The sequence below is a fragment of the Pan troglodytes genome, chromosome 22 (genome assembly GCF_028858775.2).
Source record: "Pan troglodytes isolate AG18354 chromosome 22, NHGRI_mPanTro3-v2.0_pri, whole genome shotgun sequence".
Lineage (NCBI taxonomy): Eukaryota > Metazoa > Chordata > Mammalia > Primates > Hominidae > Pan > Pan troglodytes.
Genome location: NC_072420.2, coordinates 29,903,557 through 29,925,575, shown reverse-complemented (window position 1 = coordinate 29,925,575; position 22,019 = coordinate 29,903,557). Strand labels below are relative to the sequence as shown.

General features: G+C 40.7%; 1 protein-coding gene across 4 annotated transcripts in view; it reads right to left on the bottom strand.

The window, feature by feature from the left end:
• MAP3K7CL (MAP3K7 C-terminal like) overlaps positions 1 to 22,019 on the bottom strand; it is a 102,214-nt gene that overhangs the window by 35,923 nt on the left and 44,272 nt on the right. The window contains exons 1-3 of one of the 4 annotated variants that reach the window (XM_063803513.1): positions 17,800 to 18,034; positions 9,108 to 9,236; positions 6,622 to 6,730 (exon numbers count right to left, since the gene is read on the bottom strand). The exons of 1 other annotated variant lie outside the window; for it this stretch is intronic. In XM_063803513.1, coding sequence (XP_063659583.1) covers positions 6,622 to 6,730; positions 9,108 to 9,236; positions 17,800 to 17,814 — 253 coding nt within the window. In that variant the 5' untranslated portion in view covers positions 17,815 to 18,034. Of the gene's footprint in view, positions 1 to 6,621; positions 6,731 to 9,107; positions 9,279 to 17,799; positions 18,035 to 22,019 lie in introns of those variants that run through there. 2 more of the 4 variants (XM_054675146.2, XM_063803519.1) reach the window with 2 other exon arrangements.

The following is a 22,019-nucleotide window of genomic DNA, read 5'->3' as shown; positions in this document are numbered from 1 at the left end:
ATAATGACTGTCTGAGCCTCAGTTTCCTGCAAATACCTGGTTCCTGGTTTCTAAAATCCCAGTGGGAACTTTATCCCTTGACTTCCTACAGAGTTCCCTGTGAATACGCCAAAAAAAAAAAAAAAAAAAAGCCAGAGAGGGGGCCTGGGCGTCGTGGCTCACTCCTGTAATCCCAGCACTTTGGGAGGCCAAGGCGGGCGGTCACCTGATATCAGGAGTTTGAGACCAGACTGGTCAACATGGGGAAACCCCATCTCTACTAAAAATACAAAAATTAGCTGGGCGTGGTGGCGCACGCCTATAATCCCAGCTATTCAGGACGCTGAGGCAGGAGAATGGCTTGAACCCTGGAGGTGAAGGTTGCAGTGAGCCGAGATCACACCACTGCACTCCAGCCTGGGTGACAGAGTGAGACTCCGTCTCAAAAAAAAAAGAAGAGAGGGGAAAATGGTAAACTCAATATTCATTTATAGCTTAATGCAGATGAGGTTTTGCAGTTATTCCAGAGAACAATGATTAAAAGTGTGGAGAGAAGAGATTCCTAGATCCGAAGATTACTTCGGATCCTGAGGAGGACAAGGGGAATAATACTGAAGGTAGAAAAGGTTGAAGGAAGAGGACAGTGACAAAAGACACTTTGTGGCTGGTCCGAGTACAATGGTGTTTACAACTAATTAATCACAACCAGCTACAGATTTCTTTGTTCCTTCTCTTCTCCCAGTGTTTCACTTGACTAGCCTTAAAAAATAATGATAAATAAGAAGACACTTCACCTGCACCACAATTTTGCTGAGAGCCAGTTTTAGAAGTATACACAAAAAGATTTCACATAACACCCAACTTGTTGCATTGGATTCAAAGGTAGCTATTCCAACTACTCCATGTAATTCTCCCTACCACACAAAACATCCTGATATTTGAGGAGAAAATTGTATTATTTAAAAGTGACACCAATGGTATGGGTTCTGGAGTACCAAAAAAAACACAAAAACTAAGTGTCATACGATTAATTCATATCCAGATATAAAAAATTTCTAACAGCTTGAAGGAATTTCTTTTTGAGATAGGGTTTTGCTCTGTCACCCAGGCTGGAGTGCAGTGGTGTAATCATGGCTCATTGCAGCCTTGATCCTCTGGACTCAAGCAAGTGCCCAAGGAATTGGGACTGCAGACATGCACCACCACACCCGGCTTATTTATTTTTTTTATAGAGATAGGTCTCATTATGTTGCCCAGGCTGGTCTTGCCTGGCCTCAAGTGATCCTCCCGGCTCAGCTTCCCAGAGTGCTGGGATTATAGGTATGAGCCACCGTGCCTGGCCAGAAAGAATTTTTAAAAACAAAATATTAAAAGCTACCAGCTTGAGCTGATACTAGTATTCTTGACTCTTTCTAAGTAAAACAAAAAACTGTTCTAAAAAATGCAAAAGACAGAAAGAATTCCAAAGCCAAGGTCTAAATTTACAAGGAGCATGCCAGATTTTAGCTTAGCTGAAGATGAAGGAAAGTCTCATATAATTGACATGAAATCCTAATGTCTGTCCAACTCTAAATTCCCTCTAGCTGGAGAAGGGCCAGTGATTCTTGAATAACCCAAGAGGTGGGATTCATCTTTTTCTTCTGCACTTTTTCTATTAAGAAAATTAACTCCATGAAGTTTCCAGTTTAGGAAGTTTTGACTCTTTGAAATTTCCAGTTTAGAAATAATACTGATTATCATTAATATCATTAGCTCATTAAAGACAGGCATCACTGCCTCTGGGAATTACCATTAGCTAAGTTTACTTTAAAAAGCACTCTGATGATAGGCTGAAAATGGAGATTGCATTGTAAAGGAATATATATATATATATATATTTGTGTTCTCCAAAACCTTGTTTCCTTTATTTAAGGACCTCTGGAGGTCCATGTTCTATTCAAAGTCTTACGGCTCATTCTGCTATCACTGAAAAATGACCAACTCCTCATCTACCAGGGCCAGTCTGTCACCAAGTCCTTTCAACCCTTCTTTCAAAATGGACCCTGAATTAAGTCATCCCATTACATTATCTAATGCAGGCTCTCATCACTTTGTACCATTATAAAATGCCTCTTCCATTCTCTCATCTCTCCACATTCCAGACTATTCTGCCAAATTTTTACCACTTTCATCATATTATTCCCTTTTCTAAGGAGTTTTGACACTTCATCGCTTTTGATCAAGTCCAGACCCTTTTGCTGAACTTTGAAGATTGACTTGGTAACCCTAGTCTATTGCTATCTAAACAGGTACCCTATGTAAGTATCCAAAACAATGGCTGACTCAAGCAGGGCTCGGTAGACAACACGTTACTCTTCCACAGCTCAGTGGACTAGTCTTAGTCTTGCTCCAAACGACTAGTTTTAGTCTTTTCTGAACACACCATGTTCTTCCTGACTCTTAAGTTTTGCTCCTGCTTTCTGTTTAGAGGGAAAAGAAAGAAAACTGGTTACAAGATATGTAGCCCCTTTTTTGTATCTAGTACCCAGCAATGGCATCTGTCCTGTACTGCTCCTCTATACTCTATCTGCCCTCAAGCCCAGTTTGACTATCACCTCTTCCAAGAAGCAATTACTAACTGCTCTGGGTGACACAGACTTTTCTCCAAACATCTTTGCCTTACAAAGCCCATGGGAGGTCATGCTGTTCTCTTTTGCACATCCCACCCACCTTTGGCAGACTGCTGGAAACACTGAAACCAAATAAATTCAGCTAATTGCCCAGAGGTAAAATAGGATATGAACAATCTATTAACTGCATAACTAGTCCCTAAATAACTGCAGGTCAGTAATGCTATAAAATCTACCTTGACATCAAGGTGAGATGTAGGTGAGACACAACTCCTTAGTGGTTTACATTTCCCTTATACTCCACAATCAATTATCATAATTTCAGGGATAAGTTGAATGCTTAATTTGTATCAAGCACTCTGCTAAATACTTTACCTATAAGATGTCATTGGCTTCTTATTACAACCCTGTGAATTACTACTATACGCATCTTACAGGAAACTGAATTTCAGCAAGGTGGAATGATCATACAAATAGTGTTGGAGGTAGGTCTAGAAATCATGCCTCTCTGGCTGTAAAGCCATATCCTTAACCTCTACACTAAATCATCTCAGGAATATATAGTCCTGAAATGACTGGATGAAATGAGCACTAGGTTAGGCTTATCAGAAATGAACATGTCGGGCCAGGTGTGGTGGCTCACGCCTGTAATCCCAGCACTTTGGGAGGCTGAGGCGGGCCGATTGCTTGAGGTCAGGAGTTCGATACCAGCCTGGCCAACAAGGTGAAACCCCGTCTCTACTAAAAATACAAAAATTAGCCAGACCTGGTGGCGGGTGCCTGCAGTCCCAGCTACTCAGGAGGCTCAGGCAGAAGAATCACCTCAGGGAGGCGGAGGTCGCGGTGAGCCAATATCGCACCACTGCACGCCAGCCTGGGTGACAGAGAGAGACTCTGTCTCAAAAAAAAAAAAAAAAAAAAAAAAGAAAAGAAAAGAAAAAATGAACATGTCAACATTCACAAGCAAAGATGTTTCCTTTTCTCATGGACTCTGCTTATTCATCAACAATAAATCCAAAAATGTAGAATTACTCCCAAAATGTCCACCTTAGTGCCCTCATTTACTATGAAAGTCTAGGGGGTTTTCCTTTGTTTCCCCCTAAATGTGTGGTCTGCAGGCCACATGCACTGGAATTCAAAAGGCATGCACAGCTCGCTTGATGGCAAGTGTTTTCCTGTGTGACACTCCACATGTTCCTTATTCAAGAATTTAAAGGGAGTGTCCCAAATATCTGCAAAGCATCTTTTTGTGCACTCAGCCTCATGTATATGCAAAAATAGAGAGTCCTGGGCCCTGACTATTCTTTGAAATCTTGCATTTGTGATATGCATAAAACATAGGAGGAGGCTTTCTTTTTCTTCTTACAACAATAATGGGTCTCCTGAATCAGAATATATAGGAGTGGGGCCTTAGAACACGTGTTTTCAATGAGTGTTCTCAGGTGATGATTTTAATCAGGCAAGGTTGAGAAACACTGAACCTCAGTTCCTGCCCTAGGTTCTCCAGGTAGGTGCCCTTTCTAGAGATATGAGGACACACTGACCATAAGATTAAAATACTTAATTTGGGGAGTTTTTTTCATAAGCATCTTTTGGTGGGGCTAGAGGGTAGGAATTATTTAAAATAAATTATAATCCCTTTTTGAGGCTACCTATTAAAAAGCATGGATTTTGAAAGTGTGCATTCTAGAGTCATTTGAAAGAGAAGAGAAAGACACTGGAACAAACCAATCTAAACTGATGGATGAAAAACATCTGTGAGCTCCTAGTCAAGGACCAAGAGAGTTCAAAGAATGGTGACAAATTAATTGCAAGTTGTACATCCTGTATTTCAAGAAAGAGGTTATTCAGGCAAACCAAAGACGGAGATTCACCTCTCCATGGCTCTTTTCTGTACATAAATTAAGTTCCTGTTAAAATGTTGACAGGGGAACAGTACATTTATTTGCTCCAAAATTAATACTGCCTGAGATAAATAAGCTTTATATACTGAAATTTTCTTTGTGAGGCTGTTGATTGTAACAGGACTTGTTCTGCTCACATGCAGCATGAGTAAAAAAGAAAGGAAATTATACATTTTCCTTCCCTCTGGATTTTGGGTTTGCATGTGTGTGTCTTGAGAGCTAGCCACTCAAGATGCCATGAAAAGCACTGACTATTCCTTGAAATCTTGCGTTTATGAAATGTATAAAAACAGAAAGGGCTTTCATTTTTCCTTTTAGAGAAGCAGCATCGAAAATAGAGAAAGTTCAGACTTCAAGCCTAGGGCCCTGAGTTCAGAACATAACTCCATTACCTACAAACAGTGTGGTCTCTGGGTGGCAATCTCTGTGTCTGTACATAAGGAATACTAATGCTTATGTTGCATGTTTTTTTTTTGTTTTTGTTTTTTTTTTTGAGATGGAGTCCTGCTCTGTTGCCCAGGCTGGAGTGCAGTGGCACGATCTTGGCTCACTGCAAGCTCCACCTCCCAGGTTCACACCATTCCCCTGCCTCAGCCTCCCGAGTAGCTGGGACTACAGGCGCCCGCCACCAGGCCCATCTAATTTTTTTTGTATTTTTAGTAGAGACAGGGTTTCACCGTATTAGCCAGAATGGTCTTGATCTCCTGACCTCGTGATCCACCTGCCTCGGCCTCCCAAAGTGCTGGGATTACAGGCGTGAGCCACCGTGCCCGGCTGCATGGTTGTTTTAAGGATCAGAGATAATACAGGCAAATGTTTATTATGACAGAGAAGTATAGTTAATGGCAGTTGTCATTTCTATGTTGGGGTGGATTGATTTGCCTGTTGGGAGGATTTCTTCTCACCACTGTCTTTCAGGGTGACCCTGAGTGAGGACATAGTACAACAGCAGATCATGAGAAGAGGTTTGGAAAAACTGATTATGAAGAGTCAAGCCTTCACCTCTTCCTACTACGGAATACATCCTTCACTGGAGGCTAACAGTCTAGGAAACTCCAGGTTAAATGTGTCACCTGGCATAGTAACCCCAAGCCTGCAATGGTTGTGCGACATCAGATTTCACAGAGCTCCTTACTTTGCATTATTTTGGAATGATTCTGTCCCTTTTCAATTACTACTTTTTTAAAAATAGAGATGAGGTCTGCCTGTGTTGCCCAGGGTGGTCTCAAAACTCCTGGGCTCAAGGGATCCTCCTGCCTTGGCCTCCCAAAGTACTGGGATTACAGTCGTGAGCCACCATGCTCGGCCAATCATTACTTTTTAAAGCATCATCCCTACATGGGCATTATAGCAAGAGAGAGAGAGAGTCCTCAAAAGACCCAAGGTTTAAATGGTAATGTTGTTTAAGCATGTGATTTTAACAGATGACATTAAACTAAGAGCAATGGCGGATGCCAGTGGAAGAGAGCCAAGCCTTCCTTTCCTCAGCACCGTGACCTCCCGCCACATGAGGTCCTTTGTTCAAAAGTGGTGCAATTCAATATGTGTGTTAAGAGGTCACTGAGGGGAGCCATGACGAAGGGCTCTAAGTATGGCAGTTTCACCTCAGACCTTACTATTTAGAGAGGCTCTTCCTCACCTGTCCCATTTATCATTCCTGCTGAAGTCTGTTGATTTAGCCAGAAGTGTGGGAGCACCAGTGAGAAACCAGCATTTCGAATTTATGCTTCAGCAAATGTTGCTGTAAACGGAACAGTGATATTTTCATATTACCTAACCAACTGCCAGCTCCTCATAAAAGTTTCCTCATGCAGTTTTAACAATAACACACTTTGCTATTGTTAGAAATTGTTATAGCTCAGTGAATTTTATTCTAAAAGAAAGCTAGAATGGGGAGGGAGGAGAAAAAAAATGAGTTTAAATGACCCGAGGACTCAAGGTGGAGGAAAGCATCACTAGAGGCATTTCTGGAAGCCGCCATCTAACAATGCATGATGAAATATCACATTCCCCATCATCAGGTCATGCGAGCATGCAACTTTAAATTTTCCACAGAGGCGTGGCATTAGAAAAGATGCTGGAAAGGTGGGGTATGAAGGAAACAATCCTTCTTCCAGAGCAGAGTATACCTGAGGCGTCATTGAGGCTAAAGGCGATGCGTACAGGCTTGTCAGCAGGTACCCTGGCTGTGCTGATCATGTGGGCACCTGAGCCTCCGCCTTCTCCTGGGTCTTCCAGCTGTGACAGCAAGAGAGAGCCATTGTCACTTTATCCAGCATCATCCCCCTAAATACTCAGAGGCTCTTGGAAATTACAGGTGAAGTTATTAAGGTTAGTAAGCATTACCTGCTTATTCTAAAGATACTCCTAGTTTTGAGCTTTCTTTTTCTATGTCAAAAGTATTCATCTGCCCCATTTAAATCTTTTTTTCTTGGCTCAAGAAAAAATTGCTTTTGCAATATACATCTAGAATGAATGAAATATGGGAAATATCTCTACCTGCCTTACTTGCTCAATATCTTTTTACACTGACCAGTTCAATCCTGCCCATTTAAGGTCATATAAAGTATTTTACTTTCAACTGAGGAGGATAAAAAGAGATATAGTCTTAATAAGGTATCAGATGGCTTCAGATTAGACTTGCTTTTCATGTTCAAAAGCCTAAATTAAATCTGAATTATTAATCTGAGAGTGGCAAAGAATGGGTTTCATGGAATCATTTAAAAAATACCAAAAGTCGCTGGGTGTGGTGGCTCATGCCTGTAATCCCAACACTTTGGGAGGCCGAGGCAGGTGGATCCCCTGAGGTCAGAAGTTCGAGACCAGCTTGACCAACATGAGAAAACCCCATCTCTATCAAAAATACAAAAATTAGTGGGGCATGCTAGCAGGCACCTGTAATCCCAGCTACTTGGGAAGCTGAGGCAAGAAAATCGCTTGAACCCGGGAGGCAGAGGTTGCAGTGAACCGAGATTGCACCACTGCACTCCAGCCTGGGCGACAGAGTGAGACTCTGTCTAAAATAAATAAATAAATAAAGAATACCAAAAACCACTTTAAAATATCTGTTATATGATGAATATCATATGCTTTAAATATCTGATTAACTACCTGTAAGTCTATCAAACATTTCTAAGGTTGCACATCTTAACAATCTATAAAAGCAAAGACAAGACTCAAAAACATCCTATAGATATTCTACTCCAGCTATCAAATCATCATTTAATTAATTAAGGTAGAATGAATGGAAAAAAACATCCTGCAGATAAAATGGAATGGGCAAAAACACATGAATATTTCTGGTTATAATCAGAGAACTTGGCCCAAATATATTTTAACCAAGATATTTGAAAATTTGATGTCTATAGGGGACTAGGAAAAGATAGTTATAAATACATGATATCTTTCTTATTTAAAAACATATATTTAACTTTTCTATTTGTAGTCCCACCTCCCCTAAACCCTCTACTTTCCTTCTCATGTAGACAGTAAACCAAAAAACCTGAATGATATTTTAAGGGAAATAGCTCTAAAAATGGCAAAGTATAAATAATCTCTTTAGCCATCCTTAAAGAGATTCTGGGAAATGCTTTAGCAGGACATTTTCTCACAGCACAGTTTCTGACTTTTTCCCATAACTTTCCTCTATCTAAAAATAGTGTCCAGAACACTGAATTTTGTTTTTAAAAGTATTTATAGAGCCAAAGCCAATGCATATATATATACATGTATATTTAGACATACATACATATGGAATCATCTTACCCAGCATATGAAAAAAGATCAGGCTTATATTAAAACCCTAGTATAGCTTTGGAGAAAAACCAGCAACTGTTTATTATCGAGTTAGAATCATAATTTGGCCCATTTATTTAGCACTACAAGTAGCAATGCACCAAAAAGCTCTCCACTGTCCATATCATGTAATTCTAAGTTAGAAAGAAATAGTAACATGAAACATTTAATTTTAAAAAAGAGTAATATAAAATATCTGTTGATTCAGGATTTGTTTTATCTTAACTCTGCCACCCTTCTGTCCAGTCTTACCTGCTCAGAATCAAGCATTTTGTAAGCCACCTAGGGAATGGCATGGATTGTCTCAAATTCAACAGAAGAAACCATTAAAATTCCCTTAACATTTTAGCTAAAAAGAGAAGTTTTACTGTTATGCATTGTACAATCACCGAATCACTTTAGCATAACATCTAAGGATGGAAAGTTGCACTCCTCTTTTGGCTAAATCTCCCAACACTTTCCCGCACCAAGAAATCAAGTACAAGAGGTAGAAATTTGCCTCAAGGATTTTGTAAATAGTCCTCTGGTATGGTTTCCAGCTACAGGAAATGGAATTAATAAACACAGCTAATTACAGTCCCTCCCCTCTGCTCAATGGAGAACATCTGTCTGCCTGTGAAAGGATGGTGGCAAGACTGAGTGGACTTTGAGTTCCACACCATGTTGACCACAAATGCCCCTACACCAACTTGCCTTTTCATCACACCGTCTGGGGAAACGAACCACAGGTTCCTTCTCTCGGCTACAGGCTGTAACAGAGCTTTGGTTAAGTTGCTGCTGATCCGAGCATTTAGTTCAGTTTTCACACCTGTTGGCTTACCTCACTTAGTTGAGTGTCTGCACTTGTGTAACCCAGAGCCAGCCACTGCCTTGGCCAGTCGTTGCCTTTGTGGAGTAGAGACTCAGTGAGAGACCAGGCTGCACCTGCTGCATAGCAGCCACTGACAATCTGAGGAGCGGAGACAGCTGTCAGGGCAGCACGCTGCTACCTGCTCTGCCCCAGACCCCAGCGTCCCACGGGACCTCCCTTCCCTTCCCTTCCGCTTCCCTTCACAACCCCTCTCTCCTTTCCTTGCCTCTCTAACAGCCAGGATGTTGTCATGTTTCTAGAAAAAGCAAGAGCAAAAGAAAACCCTCCTCCTGTCAGAGGCATTGATAAACAGCAAGTTGTGGGGAGTCCAAATGTTTTAATTCATTAGTCCTGGCAAACTTAAAATACAAACAGACTTGCTTCACAAGACAGGAATGTCTTCAGCGTGACCCAATCGGTGTCTGTGTCTATTCCAGCAAACTGGCAAAGATAGCATGACTCCAGTCAGCAAAAATGTCGGCCGCTCCAATCAGCTCAGCCAGACCCAGCCAACTTGGACAGGCCGCAGGCTGACTCTCAGATGATAGCAGCGATGATCCTGGTTAAGAATGTGAGGTTTGAGGTTGAGCCCATGTTGGGCTTGATGACTTGATTCATTCTTCAAATGCAACCAACCACAAAAGGAGTCAATGGTAAATAAGAATACAGCATTAGGATTTGTCAACCTTTTTAAAAACTGTAAACCTGGATGTCATTGGTACTTAAAAAATAATTGGATTGTGATTTTGAGGTTAAATAAGCAAAATAAATATTAGGAGAAGGCAAACACAAGCCACAGACTGAAAGAAAATCTGCAAAATACATATCAGATGATGGACTGGCATCCAAAATACACAATGAACTCTTAAAATTCAACAACAGAAAAACAAACAACCCAATCAAAAAATAGGCAAAAGATCTGAAAGATATCTCACTACAGGAAATATACAGATGGCAAGTAAGCATATGAAAAGATGATCAACATCATATGTCATTAGGGAATTGCAAACTAAGATAACAATGAAACACCACTATACACCTATTGGAATAACCCAAATTCAAAATACTGACAACATCAAATGTTGGTGAGGCTGTGGAGCAACAGGAACTTTCATTCCATGCTGGTGGGAATGAAAACATAATAGTACATCCCACTTTAGTGAACAGTTGGGCAGTTTCTTACAAAAGCAAACATACTTTTACCACATGACCCAGAAATCACACTTCTTGTTTTTTCCCCAAAAGCCTGCATACAGATGTTTATAGCAGGTTTATGCATAATTGCCAAAATTTGGAAGCAACCAAGTTCTTCAATAGGTAAATAAATCCTGGTATATCCTGACAATGGAATATCATTCAGGGATAAAAAGAAAAACTATCAAGCCACAAAAAGATATGGAAGTATCTTAAGTGCATATTACTAAATGAAAGAAGCTAAATCTTGAAAGGCTACATGCTGTATAATTCCAACAACATGACATTCTAGAAAAGGTAAAACTGTGGATACTGTAAAAAGATCAGTGGTTGCCAGGGATTCAGGAAGAGAAAAAGGAAGGATGAATAGGTGGTGCATGAGGGATTTTTAGGGCAGTGAAACTATTCTATATGAGACTGTAATGGTAGATACACATCATTACACAATTGTCCAAACCCATAGAATGTACAACACAGAGTGAACCCTAATGTAAACTATGAACTAATAATGAATAATAATGTATCAATATTGGTTCATTAATTAAAGCAAAGATGTTAATTAGGGGTTAGAGGGATGAGGAAATCTATGGGAATTCCGTACATTTCACTCCGTTTTTTTCTGTAAATCTAAAACTGTTCAAAAGGTATTAAATATACAAGTAAAAGGACTCAGCAGGTTTTCTTAATCTAATGAATGGAAGGCTAATTTGTTATGATATATACAAAAATAAAGCTGTACAGACTCAGACAATTAAAACATTCACATATAAGCTTATTCTTTTCAGGAATTAATATTACTGTTTTAATATTATTTTATGGTTATAATAAAACTTACTAATGCATTATAATTTATTGAAGTGAATTTCTTATTCACGACTTCATTTTAATCTTCCAGAAGATCCTATACAATAGTCTTTGTCAGTATTGCCATCCCGATTTGACAGATGAGCAAATTGAGGCGCAGACAATTCAAATAACAGGCTTGAAGATGAATGACCATAATAGAATTAAGAACCCAGATAGGATCCAGGTTTTCTAATTACTAGTTCAAGCTACTTCCACTACACCAGGATGCACTCTGTATCAAAGATTTAATTGGCCGGGTGCGGTGGCTCACGCCTGTAATCCCAGCAATTTGGGAGGCCGAGGCGGGCAGATCATGAGGTCAGGAGACTGAAACCATCCTGGCTAACATGGTGAAACCCGTCTCTACTAAAAATACAAAAAATTAGCCGGGCGTGGTGGTGGGCGCCTGTAGCCCCAGCTACTCGGGAGGCTGAGGCAGGAGAATGGCGTGAACCCAGGAGGCGGAGCTTGCAGTGAGCCTAAATCGTGCCACTGCACTCCAGCCTGGGCGACGGAATGAGACTCCATCTCAAAAAAAAAAAAAAATTAATTGAAATTTTTTAGAATAAGTCTGACTCTCAGCTTTTGTTTGGAGGAGACAAAAGTATCACTTTCTTCAGTGGTCCAGCATCCAGGTTCATCTGACACTAGCCATCTTTATCATGACACCCAAGTTCCACCCCAAGAAAATCAAAGTTCTGCATCTTATGTGTGCCAGTGGGAAAGCAGATACCACATCTGTGCTGTCTCTCAAATTGGCCCCCTGGGTCTGCCTTCAGAAAAGCTGGTGGTGACACTGACATTGCCAAGGCAGTCAGTGACTGGAAGTGGCTGAATTCTAGTGAAACTGACAGTTCAGAATGGACAGACCTAGGATGAAGTAGCACCTTCCTTTTCTGCACTGACCATCAGGCTCTCAAAGAACCATACAGAGATAGAAAGAGACAGTTACATATTAAACACAACGGAAATATTGCCTTCTATGATACTGTCAACAGCTCCTCACCAACACAGCATAGATCTTTATCCACAGAACTCTCTGGAATCATTAAAGTGAACCTGGGGATTGCCCACTGTGTGGGCTGCAACATTGACAGCTACATCCTCATGACATCAAAAATGACATCAAGAGAGGTGTGGTAGATGCCCAGTTGGTAAAGGGCTACAAAGAAAAAGATTTCATTAAAAGATAATTTGACAACAATGAGAAAGGAACAAAAAAAAAATACATCTAAATTGTCTAAATGTTCTCTTTCTGAATCTGATAACATAAATTCAAGGTTTTCAGTCACAATTAACATTTACAGCTTTTCTGTTCCCATATGAGCAACGATGTATTTCTTGGCTCTTTATACAAACACTTTCAAGAGAGTAACAAATCTGAAATCCAAGTGAAATCCCTTCCCATAACTGAAACCCAAAATAACTACATGGTATTTTAAGAATTTAATAGAATTATATAAATTCAATCCAGAAAGGATGTGTTTCTGCATCAATATATAAACAGATTAACAGTATGTTTCTTGGTGGTGGCAATAATGTATAATTTTTATTTTATTATTTTCAGCAACAAATGTGTTTTTACAGTTATTTGGAAAGTTATTTTCAATAATATTCAAGGAGCTTTTCACATACTGAGCTCTAGACTTGCTTCTGAATTATGATCAATAATACACTCCTACCATAGACTATTGTCACAATTATGTAATATCAATTTCTCAGTACAACTCAGTATGTATGTAGCTTGGTATGTTCCAGGCTAGTGTTTCTCAAAAGTACCTGATTACTAGGTGCCTTTAAAAAATACCCATTCCCAGGCTTTGCCATAGTGACTCAGTAGTCTGCGTAGACCCTCATTCTGGAAATTTTAAAAAAGAAATTTTAATGGCTATTCATAGCATTTAGAGAATAGTTGAGAAGATATTTTCCCCAACATTTTAAAGTCAGCTCTGTATTGCTATGTGACATATACGGCCGGTAGTCTCCAACAAAGAAATATTCCATGATGGCAAAGTAATCACTCTTCCATTATATCCAGAGGTCAGCACAATTTTTCTCTAAAGGGCCATATTAGAAATATTTTACACTTGTGAGCCAGGCACGGTGGCTCACATCTGTAATTCCAGCATTTTGGGAGGCCAAGGCAGGCGGATCACCTAAGGTCAGGAATTTGAGACCAGCCTGGCCAACATGGTAAGACCCCGTCTCTACTAAAAATACAAAAATTAGCCAGGCGTGGTGGCGAGTGCCTGTAATCCCAGCTACTCAGGAGGCTGAGGCAGGAGAATCACTTGAACCCGGGAGGTGAAGGTTGCAGTGAGCCAAGACAGCACCATTGTACTCCAGCCTGGGCAACAAGAGCAAAACTCCATCTCAAAAAACAAACAAACAAAAAAACAGAAAGAAAGAAATATTTTACACTTGTGAGCTCTTAAGGATCTCTGTCACAACTACTCATCTCTGCCTCTGTAGCATAAAGGCAGCCATAGACAACATGTATAGGAATGGATGGGCTCTGACTTTATTGACAAAAACAGGAAACAAATGCACATGGCTGTGTTCTGAAAACACTTTATTTACAAAGAGAGAGCAGCCTGGATTTGGCCTGCAGACTATAATTTGCCAGCCTCTCCAGATCGAACATCCAGTGGACGGCCTTATCCTGATTGAACATCCAGTGGACAGCCAAGGCACAGCTCCCCCCACAGTGCCGTACGGCACGTGCAGAGTCCTCTGGGAGAAGTAACTTTTTTTTGCTGCCACTTTCTTCAATTCATTCTTCCCAACTCCATCCCCATAAAAAAATTTTGTCAGATTTCTCAGTTAGTAAAGCAAAAGTCCCAAAGTTACGTATTAACCCTGCTTTTCTATGAAGCACTGATACATCTGTTTGAAGAAAACACCAGTGAATAAACACCTCTTCCAATTGGTTCATGAGACTGCATGTGCAGGCCATGGTGAGAAAGTGCCACGGGACCTGTTCCATATTGTGAGCTGGTCTTGTGCCATTGCTCTTTGGAGGAGCCTCTTCCTCCGCTCCTGACCCCAGTGAAATGTCAGGTAAGGTTTCCCAGGTTTCCCAGGAAGCCTTCTTGCAGTGCTAACTTGCAGTAATGTTGTTACTCCTTCTCAAACCTTCTCGTAGGGCAATGCAATGAAAAACCACAAAGCAAGGATCAAGGCTCAACGACAAAAACAAGACACCACCTCCCCCAGGAACTTCTTTTTATTTTAATTGACAAAGAAAAATTGTATGTTTCTAGTGTAAGGATTTCTGATCACAAACTGTCACAGCCTTTGATTTTAAGGGTAACTGAGAGCCACTTTTCCTAATCCAAGTTCACTTCAGGCTTAAGATAGCAGAATGATCAACTCTATATCATTCGTGCCCCCAAAGCTCAAGAGAGGAGTGACAGGGGTTAGAACCACTGAACCACTCAATGGTTTCTCTTTCACTAGCTTTGTGGTTCCCTTAATGAAGGAGACAGAGCAATGTGCAACATTTAAGTCAGGCCACCTGGGTCTCCAACCCAGCTCTGTCTCTTACTCATGTAGGACTTTGGTTAAATTACTTAATAAATTATATGCCACAAATTCCCCAAGTATAAAATGGGGGATAATTATAGTACCTGTCCTACAGGTTGTTATGACAATTAAAAGAGCAATACAAGTACGTGCAACAATGCCAGAAATAAAACAGGCACTATGTAGATAGAAATCATTTTTTCAAGGGGGCAAAAACATAGGAAAAAACCACATCCAAAGGGTACCTAGATTCAGAAGACCTGGGTTTGCATTGTGATGCTGCATTCAAAAGCTGTGGAAGTTTAGACCAGAGACTTCATACCTCCAGGACTCAGTTTTTTCATCTAGGTTGACAAACTTTTTTTGTAGAGGGCCAGGAGATAAATATTTTAGGTTTTTCAGGCCATACACTTTCTGTTACAATTACTCATCTCTGCTGTTCTAAGTTGAAAGTAGTCATAGACAATATGCAAATGGATGGATGACTCCAGTAAAACTTTATTTACAAAAACAGTAAGTAAATGTGCATAGCTGTATTCCAGTAAAAGTACAGACACTGATATTAGAATTTCATATAATTTCCAAATGTCACCAAAGATTATTCTCCTTTTGATATTTGTCAAATATTTTAAAATATTAAAACCATTCTTAGCTCCTGGGTCATACCAAAACAGGCTGTGGGACAGATTTTACCTGATCCTCAGAGTTTTTGGACCCTTGATTTGTATAGCCAACAAGCAAGCATGGACTAACTCAGGGTTTCCCCAGATGGGAATAACGTGATGTGTGTGTAGCCACTGTTTTGCCTTTTTAACTTGATTTAGCTATCTATTTATCTAAATGGATTAATCTTTTATCTAAATATTTTATTTATGAAAACTTAAATGGTTTTATACAATTTGAGTTTACCATTTAAAGTTAATTAAATGTGACACATGTGTTCTTTTTTTTTTTTTTTTTTTTTTTTGAGATGGAGTCTCACTCTGTTGCCCGGGCTAGAGCACAGTGGCGCGATATCGGCTCACCGCAACCTCCGCCTCCCAGGTTCAAGCGATTCTCCTGCCTCAGCCTCCTGAGTAGCTGGGATTACAGGTGCCTGCCACCACGCCCGGCTAATTTTTGTATTTTTTAGTAGAGATGGGGTTTCACCACCTTCGCCAGGCTGGTCTTGAACTCCTGACCTCATGATCCACCCGCCTCAGCCTCCCAAAGTGCTGGGATTACAGGCATGAGCCACCACCCTTGGCCTGTGTTCCTTTTCTATAAACACCTAGACAGCAGACTCTTGGAGAAAGAATAAATTTCCTTTAATATTTTTGACTGTATGAGAAAATAATGTTTATCTTATATTTTAGTATTTATATCTTTCCCAAGAATATAACCTAGAAGGACTAACAGCACCAAATTTTAAAGCTTGTTATTATAGTATAGATAGATTTACTTTACCTTCTTAATGTTATCCTAAGGAAAACATAAATTTCTCATCACCTGTTAATATCCCAGTGTATACCCCAAAAAGGAAGAGCACTCTCTTCATTAACAGAACCAAATAGCACCATCACACCAACAACCACCACCACAGTAATTCCCCAACATTACCCATCATCAGACAGCATTCAAACCTCCAGTTTTATCACAAACATTTTCAATTGTTTTCTCCATTAATTTTTAAATTTTTAATCAAGATCCAAAGTCCGGACACATGATGGACTGCTAAGTTTTTATATTTATAAATCTACAATTACTCTTCCTCCCTCTTTTTTTGCAAATTTATTTGTTAAAGAAACTATAGAGTTCCCAAAGTTACACCTCCATAATGTTTTTTAATATGCTTCTCTGTTCTCTCTGTCCACTGTAAATTAGCCATTGGATCTAGAAACTCGGTCAGATTCAGATGTGACTTTCTTTTTTTGCAGGACTACTTCATAGACAGCGAGTAACATTTATTTAAAAGATCAGCCGGGTACAGTGGCTCATGCCTGTAATCCCAGGACTTTGGGAGGCCAAGGCAGGTGGATCACCTGAGGTCAGGAATTTGAGATCAGCCTGACCAACATGGTGAAACCTCATGTCTATTAAAAATATACAAAATTAGCCAGGCCTGGTGGTGGGCACCTGTAATCCCAGCTGCTTCAGAGGCTGAGGTAGGGGAATCACTTGTACCCAGGAGGCAGAGGTTGCAGTGAGCCAAGATCACGCCATTGCACTTCAGCCTGGGCAACAAGAGCAAAACTCCACTTCAAAAAAAAAAAAAGATAAAATATTCTCCAGTATTGACTTCATTTTGAAAATAGCATTACTTAAGTATAAGCATAAAACTATATATAATCTTTTTGTAAAACTCTTATAAAATCAAATCTACAAAGCTCTTATCAACCAATTTTATAATTTAAATTCAAATAAAGTAACAAATTTAAAATACAATTGATACGGACAGGAGGCAGGAAAATACTGGGTAGAAGAGGGCAGTCCCCAGTGAGGACCCCACCCTCAAACCTGGACCCATGGCCCAAAGTAAGAACACGCATTCCTCTTTTCCCACCCAAATGTTGCCTTTTCCAAAATCACCCTGGCCTGCCCTGACCCCCATCCTGTGCCCAGAAAAACCCCAGCCGCCACTGGCAGCAGAGCGGCAGAGAAGTAGAGAAAAGAAGAAGCAGCTAGACGTTGGTGAGAAGCAGCTTAACTTAAGAGGGACGGCTTGATGGCAGGGCCTCGAAGAAGAGTTTGGCAGTGGATGGCCAAACTCCAGGGGAAGACCACGTTCCCGCTCCATCCCCTTTCCAGCTCTCCATTCCACTAAAAGCCAGTTTCAATGGCAATAAAATCGCCCACAATTTACCATCTTCAATTCGTTCGTGCAACCTGATTCTTCCTGGACACCGAATGAGAGCTCAGGATACAGAGGGCTGTCACATTGAGCTGTTAAACACTTAAGCCATCCGTGAACAGCAAAGCTAAAGAACTGCAGTGTAATACACACCCTCTAGGGCTCCAGGGGTCATGGGTACCCCCCCAGATGCTGTCGCAGGGCCGCACAAAGTTCTGCTCCCGCTGACATCCAGAAGCACTCATCCTGGCCCCCGCACCCACTTACCTGCATGTTCCCCATCCCGTGAGGGATTGAGTGCTGCGGGCTCAGTAAACAAGCCACCCCTTTCACAACTCCTGCAAAGGGTCAAGGAAGATTTCCTGTTTTACAACTTAACTACATAAATTTAACATGAGGGAGCACTTTCCAGAAACCAAACAGGTGCACAAACATGAACATGGGACACATTCTGTAGTGTACACTTGGTTTGAGTTCCTCCTCCCCATGCTGATGACTGAGTACTTGCAGGCCTTTCCCTCTGTGGCCTGCTTTGCAACTCAAATTTGACTGGTGCCTGTGACATCCTTGGTCTTCATGCAGCAAGAACACATTTTGAGGAAAGTGCTGAGTGCCTGGTGTTCATAAATGTTGGTCTCTCTCTTTTTTCCCCAACCACAGCTACATTTATCCATGAATACAAGCCTCTTAAAATCAGAAGGCCTACGAGATGTAGCCTAAGTACCCTTCAGACATTTCTCAAATAAGCTTCAATGTTAAGGTCATATCTTTACTGAAATTATAAAGGAAACTCATTGAAGTATTTCTAAAAATCCCAAACACTGAACTGCATGGCTCATTAAAGATCTGGCTCACTACCTTTCTGGTTTATGTCTTTACTTGGACATCCTCCTACTGCAAGAAAGGACCAAATGCCAACCAAACCTCCCAGGTGAATGAGAAAAAAGAAAAAAGAAGTTTAGCTCTGAATGAGCCTATATTCTTTCAGTTGCAGGAGTCAAGAACCAACTTAACATTAGCTTGAATACCAACAGGTAATTATTGGTTCACAAAAGTCGGAAATCCAGGGACCTTTTTGTTTAGACATTGATTTACCAAAGGCACAACTGATACCGTTAGGGAACTAACTTACTCCACTTCATGGTCAGCTTTCTTTATTTTAGCTTCATTTTCAGATGGAGTTTTCCCATGAGTTGGCCACCAGCTGCCTACATTTATGTCCTACCAGCTTTACAAACCCATGAAGGGAAGACCTTTTCCCTCAGAATTCCCAGGTAAGACAGTCATTGCCCAAACTTGAGTGCCATTTCCTTCACTGTAGATAATGGGTAGAGTACTTGAACAGATGAAGCCTGCAATAGGGTCTCATGAATGAAGTTGGGTAAGAAAGGCATTATTTCTCATATATACACTATATATATATATATATCTTTTTTTGATACAGGGTCTGACTCTGTTGCCCAGGCTGAAGTACAGTGGCACAATCATAGCTCACTGATGCCTCAACCTCCGAGGCTCAAGTGATGCTCCCACCTCAGACTCCCAAGTAGCCGGAACTACAGGTATATGTCACCATGCCTAGCTAATTTTTGTATTTTTTGTAGAAGTGGGGTTTCACCATGTTGCCCAGGGTGGTCTCGAACTCCTGGGCTAAAGCAATCCACCCACCTTGGCCTCCCAAAGTGCTGGGATTATAGGCATGAGCCACCATGCCCAGCCTATTCCTCAAATTGATTAAAGAAAGAAAAGGAAGGAAGGAAGAAGGAAGGAAGGAAGGAAAAAGAGAGAAGGAGAGAAAGGAAAGAAAGAAAAAGAAAGAAAGAAATAGAAAGAAAGAAAGAAAGAAAGAGAAAGAAAAAGAAAGAAAGGAGACTCAAACATTCTATGTTAATACCTTCCTGAGTAGAATATGTCGAAATCCCATGAAATATTCTGGTTTTAAGGTGATGAGAAATGAATTATGTGGGGCAAATACTATGCCCCAGACACTCAGCTAGGCCCTTTTCATACCCATGATGTAATTTAATGCACAAAATGCCCCTTTAAGACAGCTACTGTAATTCCTGCTTTATAGAGGAACTAACTGAGACTTACAAAGTTTCAATGATTTGCCCAAAGTTCCAGAGCTCATAAAGTGTAAGAGCTAATTTGTTTGCCAAAATTAAATCTCTTCATTGACACACCAAAATCCTGTTTATGGTATATGGCTCAAATTGCCTTTGTAGGAGATACCTTTTCATTGGTGCCAAAGATACAAATATACAAAGATACAAATACACAAATATACAAAGACACAAAGATACCAATAGATTGCAGGACTCTGTCTCAAAAAAAAAAAAGAAAATTCCCCAAACTGGAAACAAAAGATCAAGCTTCCAAGGAGGAAAAAAATAAGATCTCATAAAAACAGTCAATAACCAGAAGTGTTTTCATATTTCTCCGTAACAATGCTGGAAACCAGTAGGAAATGGAACTAATCTTCAATATTCTAAAGGAAAAATTATTTCCAACCTAAAGTTCCATATCCGACCAAACTATCAATCAAGTTTTAAGATTAAAGGCCAGGCATGGTGGCTCATGCCTGTAATCCCAGCACTCTGGGAGGCCGAGGTGGATGGATTACCTAAGGTCAGAAGTTCAAGACCAGCCTGGCCAACATGGTGAAACCCCATCTCTATTAAAAATACAAACAAATTAGCCAGGGATGGTGGCAGGTGCCTGTGATCCCAGCTACTTAAAAGGCTGAGGCAGGAGAATCCCTTGAACCCGGGAGGTGGAGGTTGCAGTGAGCCGAGATCATGTCACTGTACTCCAGCCTGGGCAACAAGAGTGAAACTCCATCTCAAAAAAAAAAAAAAAAACAACAGTTTTAGGATTAAGGTCTTCAACAAAATTTTTATATCCCATGCACGTTTTTCAAAAAGCTGCTGGTGTAAACCAGGAAAGAGAAAGCCTGGAACACAGGAAACACAAAGGCGCAACAGCACACAGGGTAAAATGACCCTTCAGGACGACAATAAAAGGGAATCACAGAGTGACCCTGTGTGCCAGACCTCACAGAAGCAGGTCTGAAAGCCACAAGAATGGCTCCATTAGGAATAGGAAATGGTTAGACTGCTTGATTGATGCCATATTGAGAAGACATTTAGGCAATTGGCAGAAGGGCAAAGACCTTTAGGGTTGAATTAGTGATGAGTACATGGAATAAAAAGGCAAGCAAACAAACAAAAAAAAATTTAGCCTGCCCTCCAGGGACAGGGCTGAAACTCTACTGTAAAGTAAAAATAACCATCGTTGACTATTTGCCTCAGCTGTGAATACATTTACATGAGCCTAATATTGTCAATACTGAATGTTGATCTAACAAAAATTACACTGTGGAAAGGAGGTGGCAGAGAAAGGGTATTTGTGTGTGGGATGGTGTGGGGATGCAGGGAGAGAGCCAAATCCTCATCCTCCATGGGGAGAAGCCAATAGATAATGGCCGAGACTGGTAAAAGCAAGAAATAGTCATGCAAACACATCTCATAAAAGTGGGAAGTAAAGACCAGCACCATCATCTAGACAGTGTTTACCTCTGGAATGGGGAATATGGGAAGTAGGAGGGCTGAGCCCTCTTGGGTTTTTTGTAATAAATCTTGCAGAACTATTTGACTCCTTAACATATGCGCATGCCAAACTTAAAGAAAAATTAAAATGTTTAAAGATCCATTTGTTGGCTCACTCTTGCCTAAAGAATCACGTCTTTAGTTTGGCATCCAAAGCCCTTCATAATTTGTCCTCCTTTCCTCCATACTCATCTCATGCTCCCACCCTCCCTACAGTGGGGTCACACTGAACTTCTCTCAGTGTTTTCAGATACTATGGCCTCATTGCCAACTTTGTGCCTTCACAGATCAAGGCCCTCACTCCTGTCACCTTGTCTGTGTAGTCATTTCAACCCCTGTCCTCCCAAAACGCTTTGTTCATTCTCCTGCTAATGCACTGAGTACCACATTGTGCTGCTTCCATTTACCACCCCACTGTCACCCCCAATTCAACCAAAGACACATGATCAGTGCCTTGCCCTTAGCAGGGCCTCAGTAAATATTTCTGTAACTAAATTGAACCTGGAATGCAAGTGCCTAATAGGGAAGGTACCCATAAAAGTCAGGGACACATGGAGAAAAGTTAAGACACTTTGGGAGGCCGAGGCAGGCAAATCACCTGAGGTCAGGAGTTCAAGACCAGCCTGCTCCACGTGGTGAAACGCTGTCTCTACTGAAAATACAAAAATTAGCCAGGTGTGGTTGCACGCACCTGTAATCTCAGCTACTCAGGAGGCTGAGGCAGGAGAATTGCTTGAACCCAGGAGGCAGATGTTGCAGTGAGCCAAGATCACACCACTGCACTCCAGCCTGGGCAACAGAGTGAGACTCTGTTTCAAAAAAAAAAGAAAAAAGAAAAGTTAAGAGATCCTGGTTTACTTTGCCAATATCTGTAGTTTT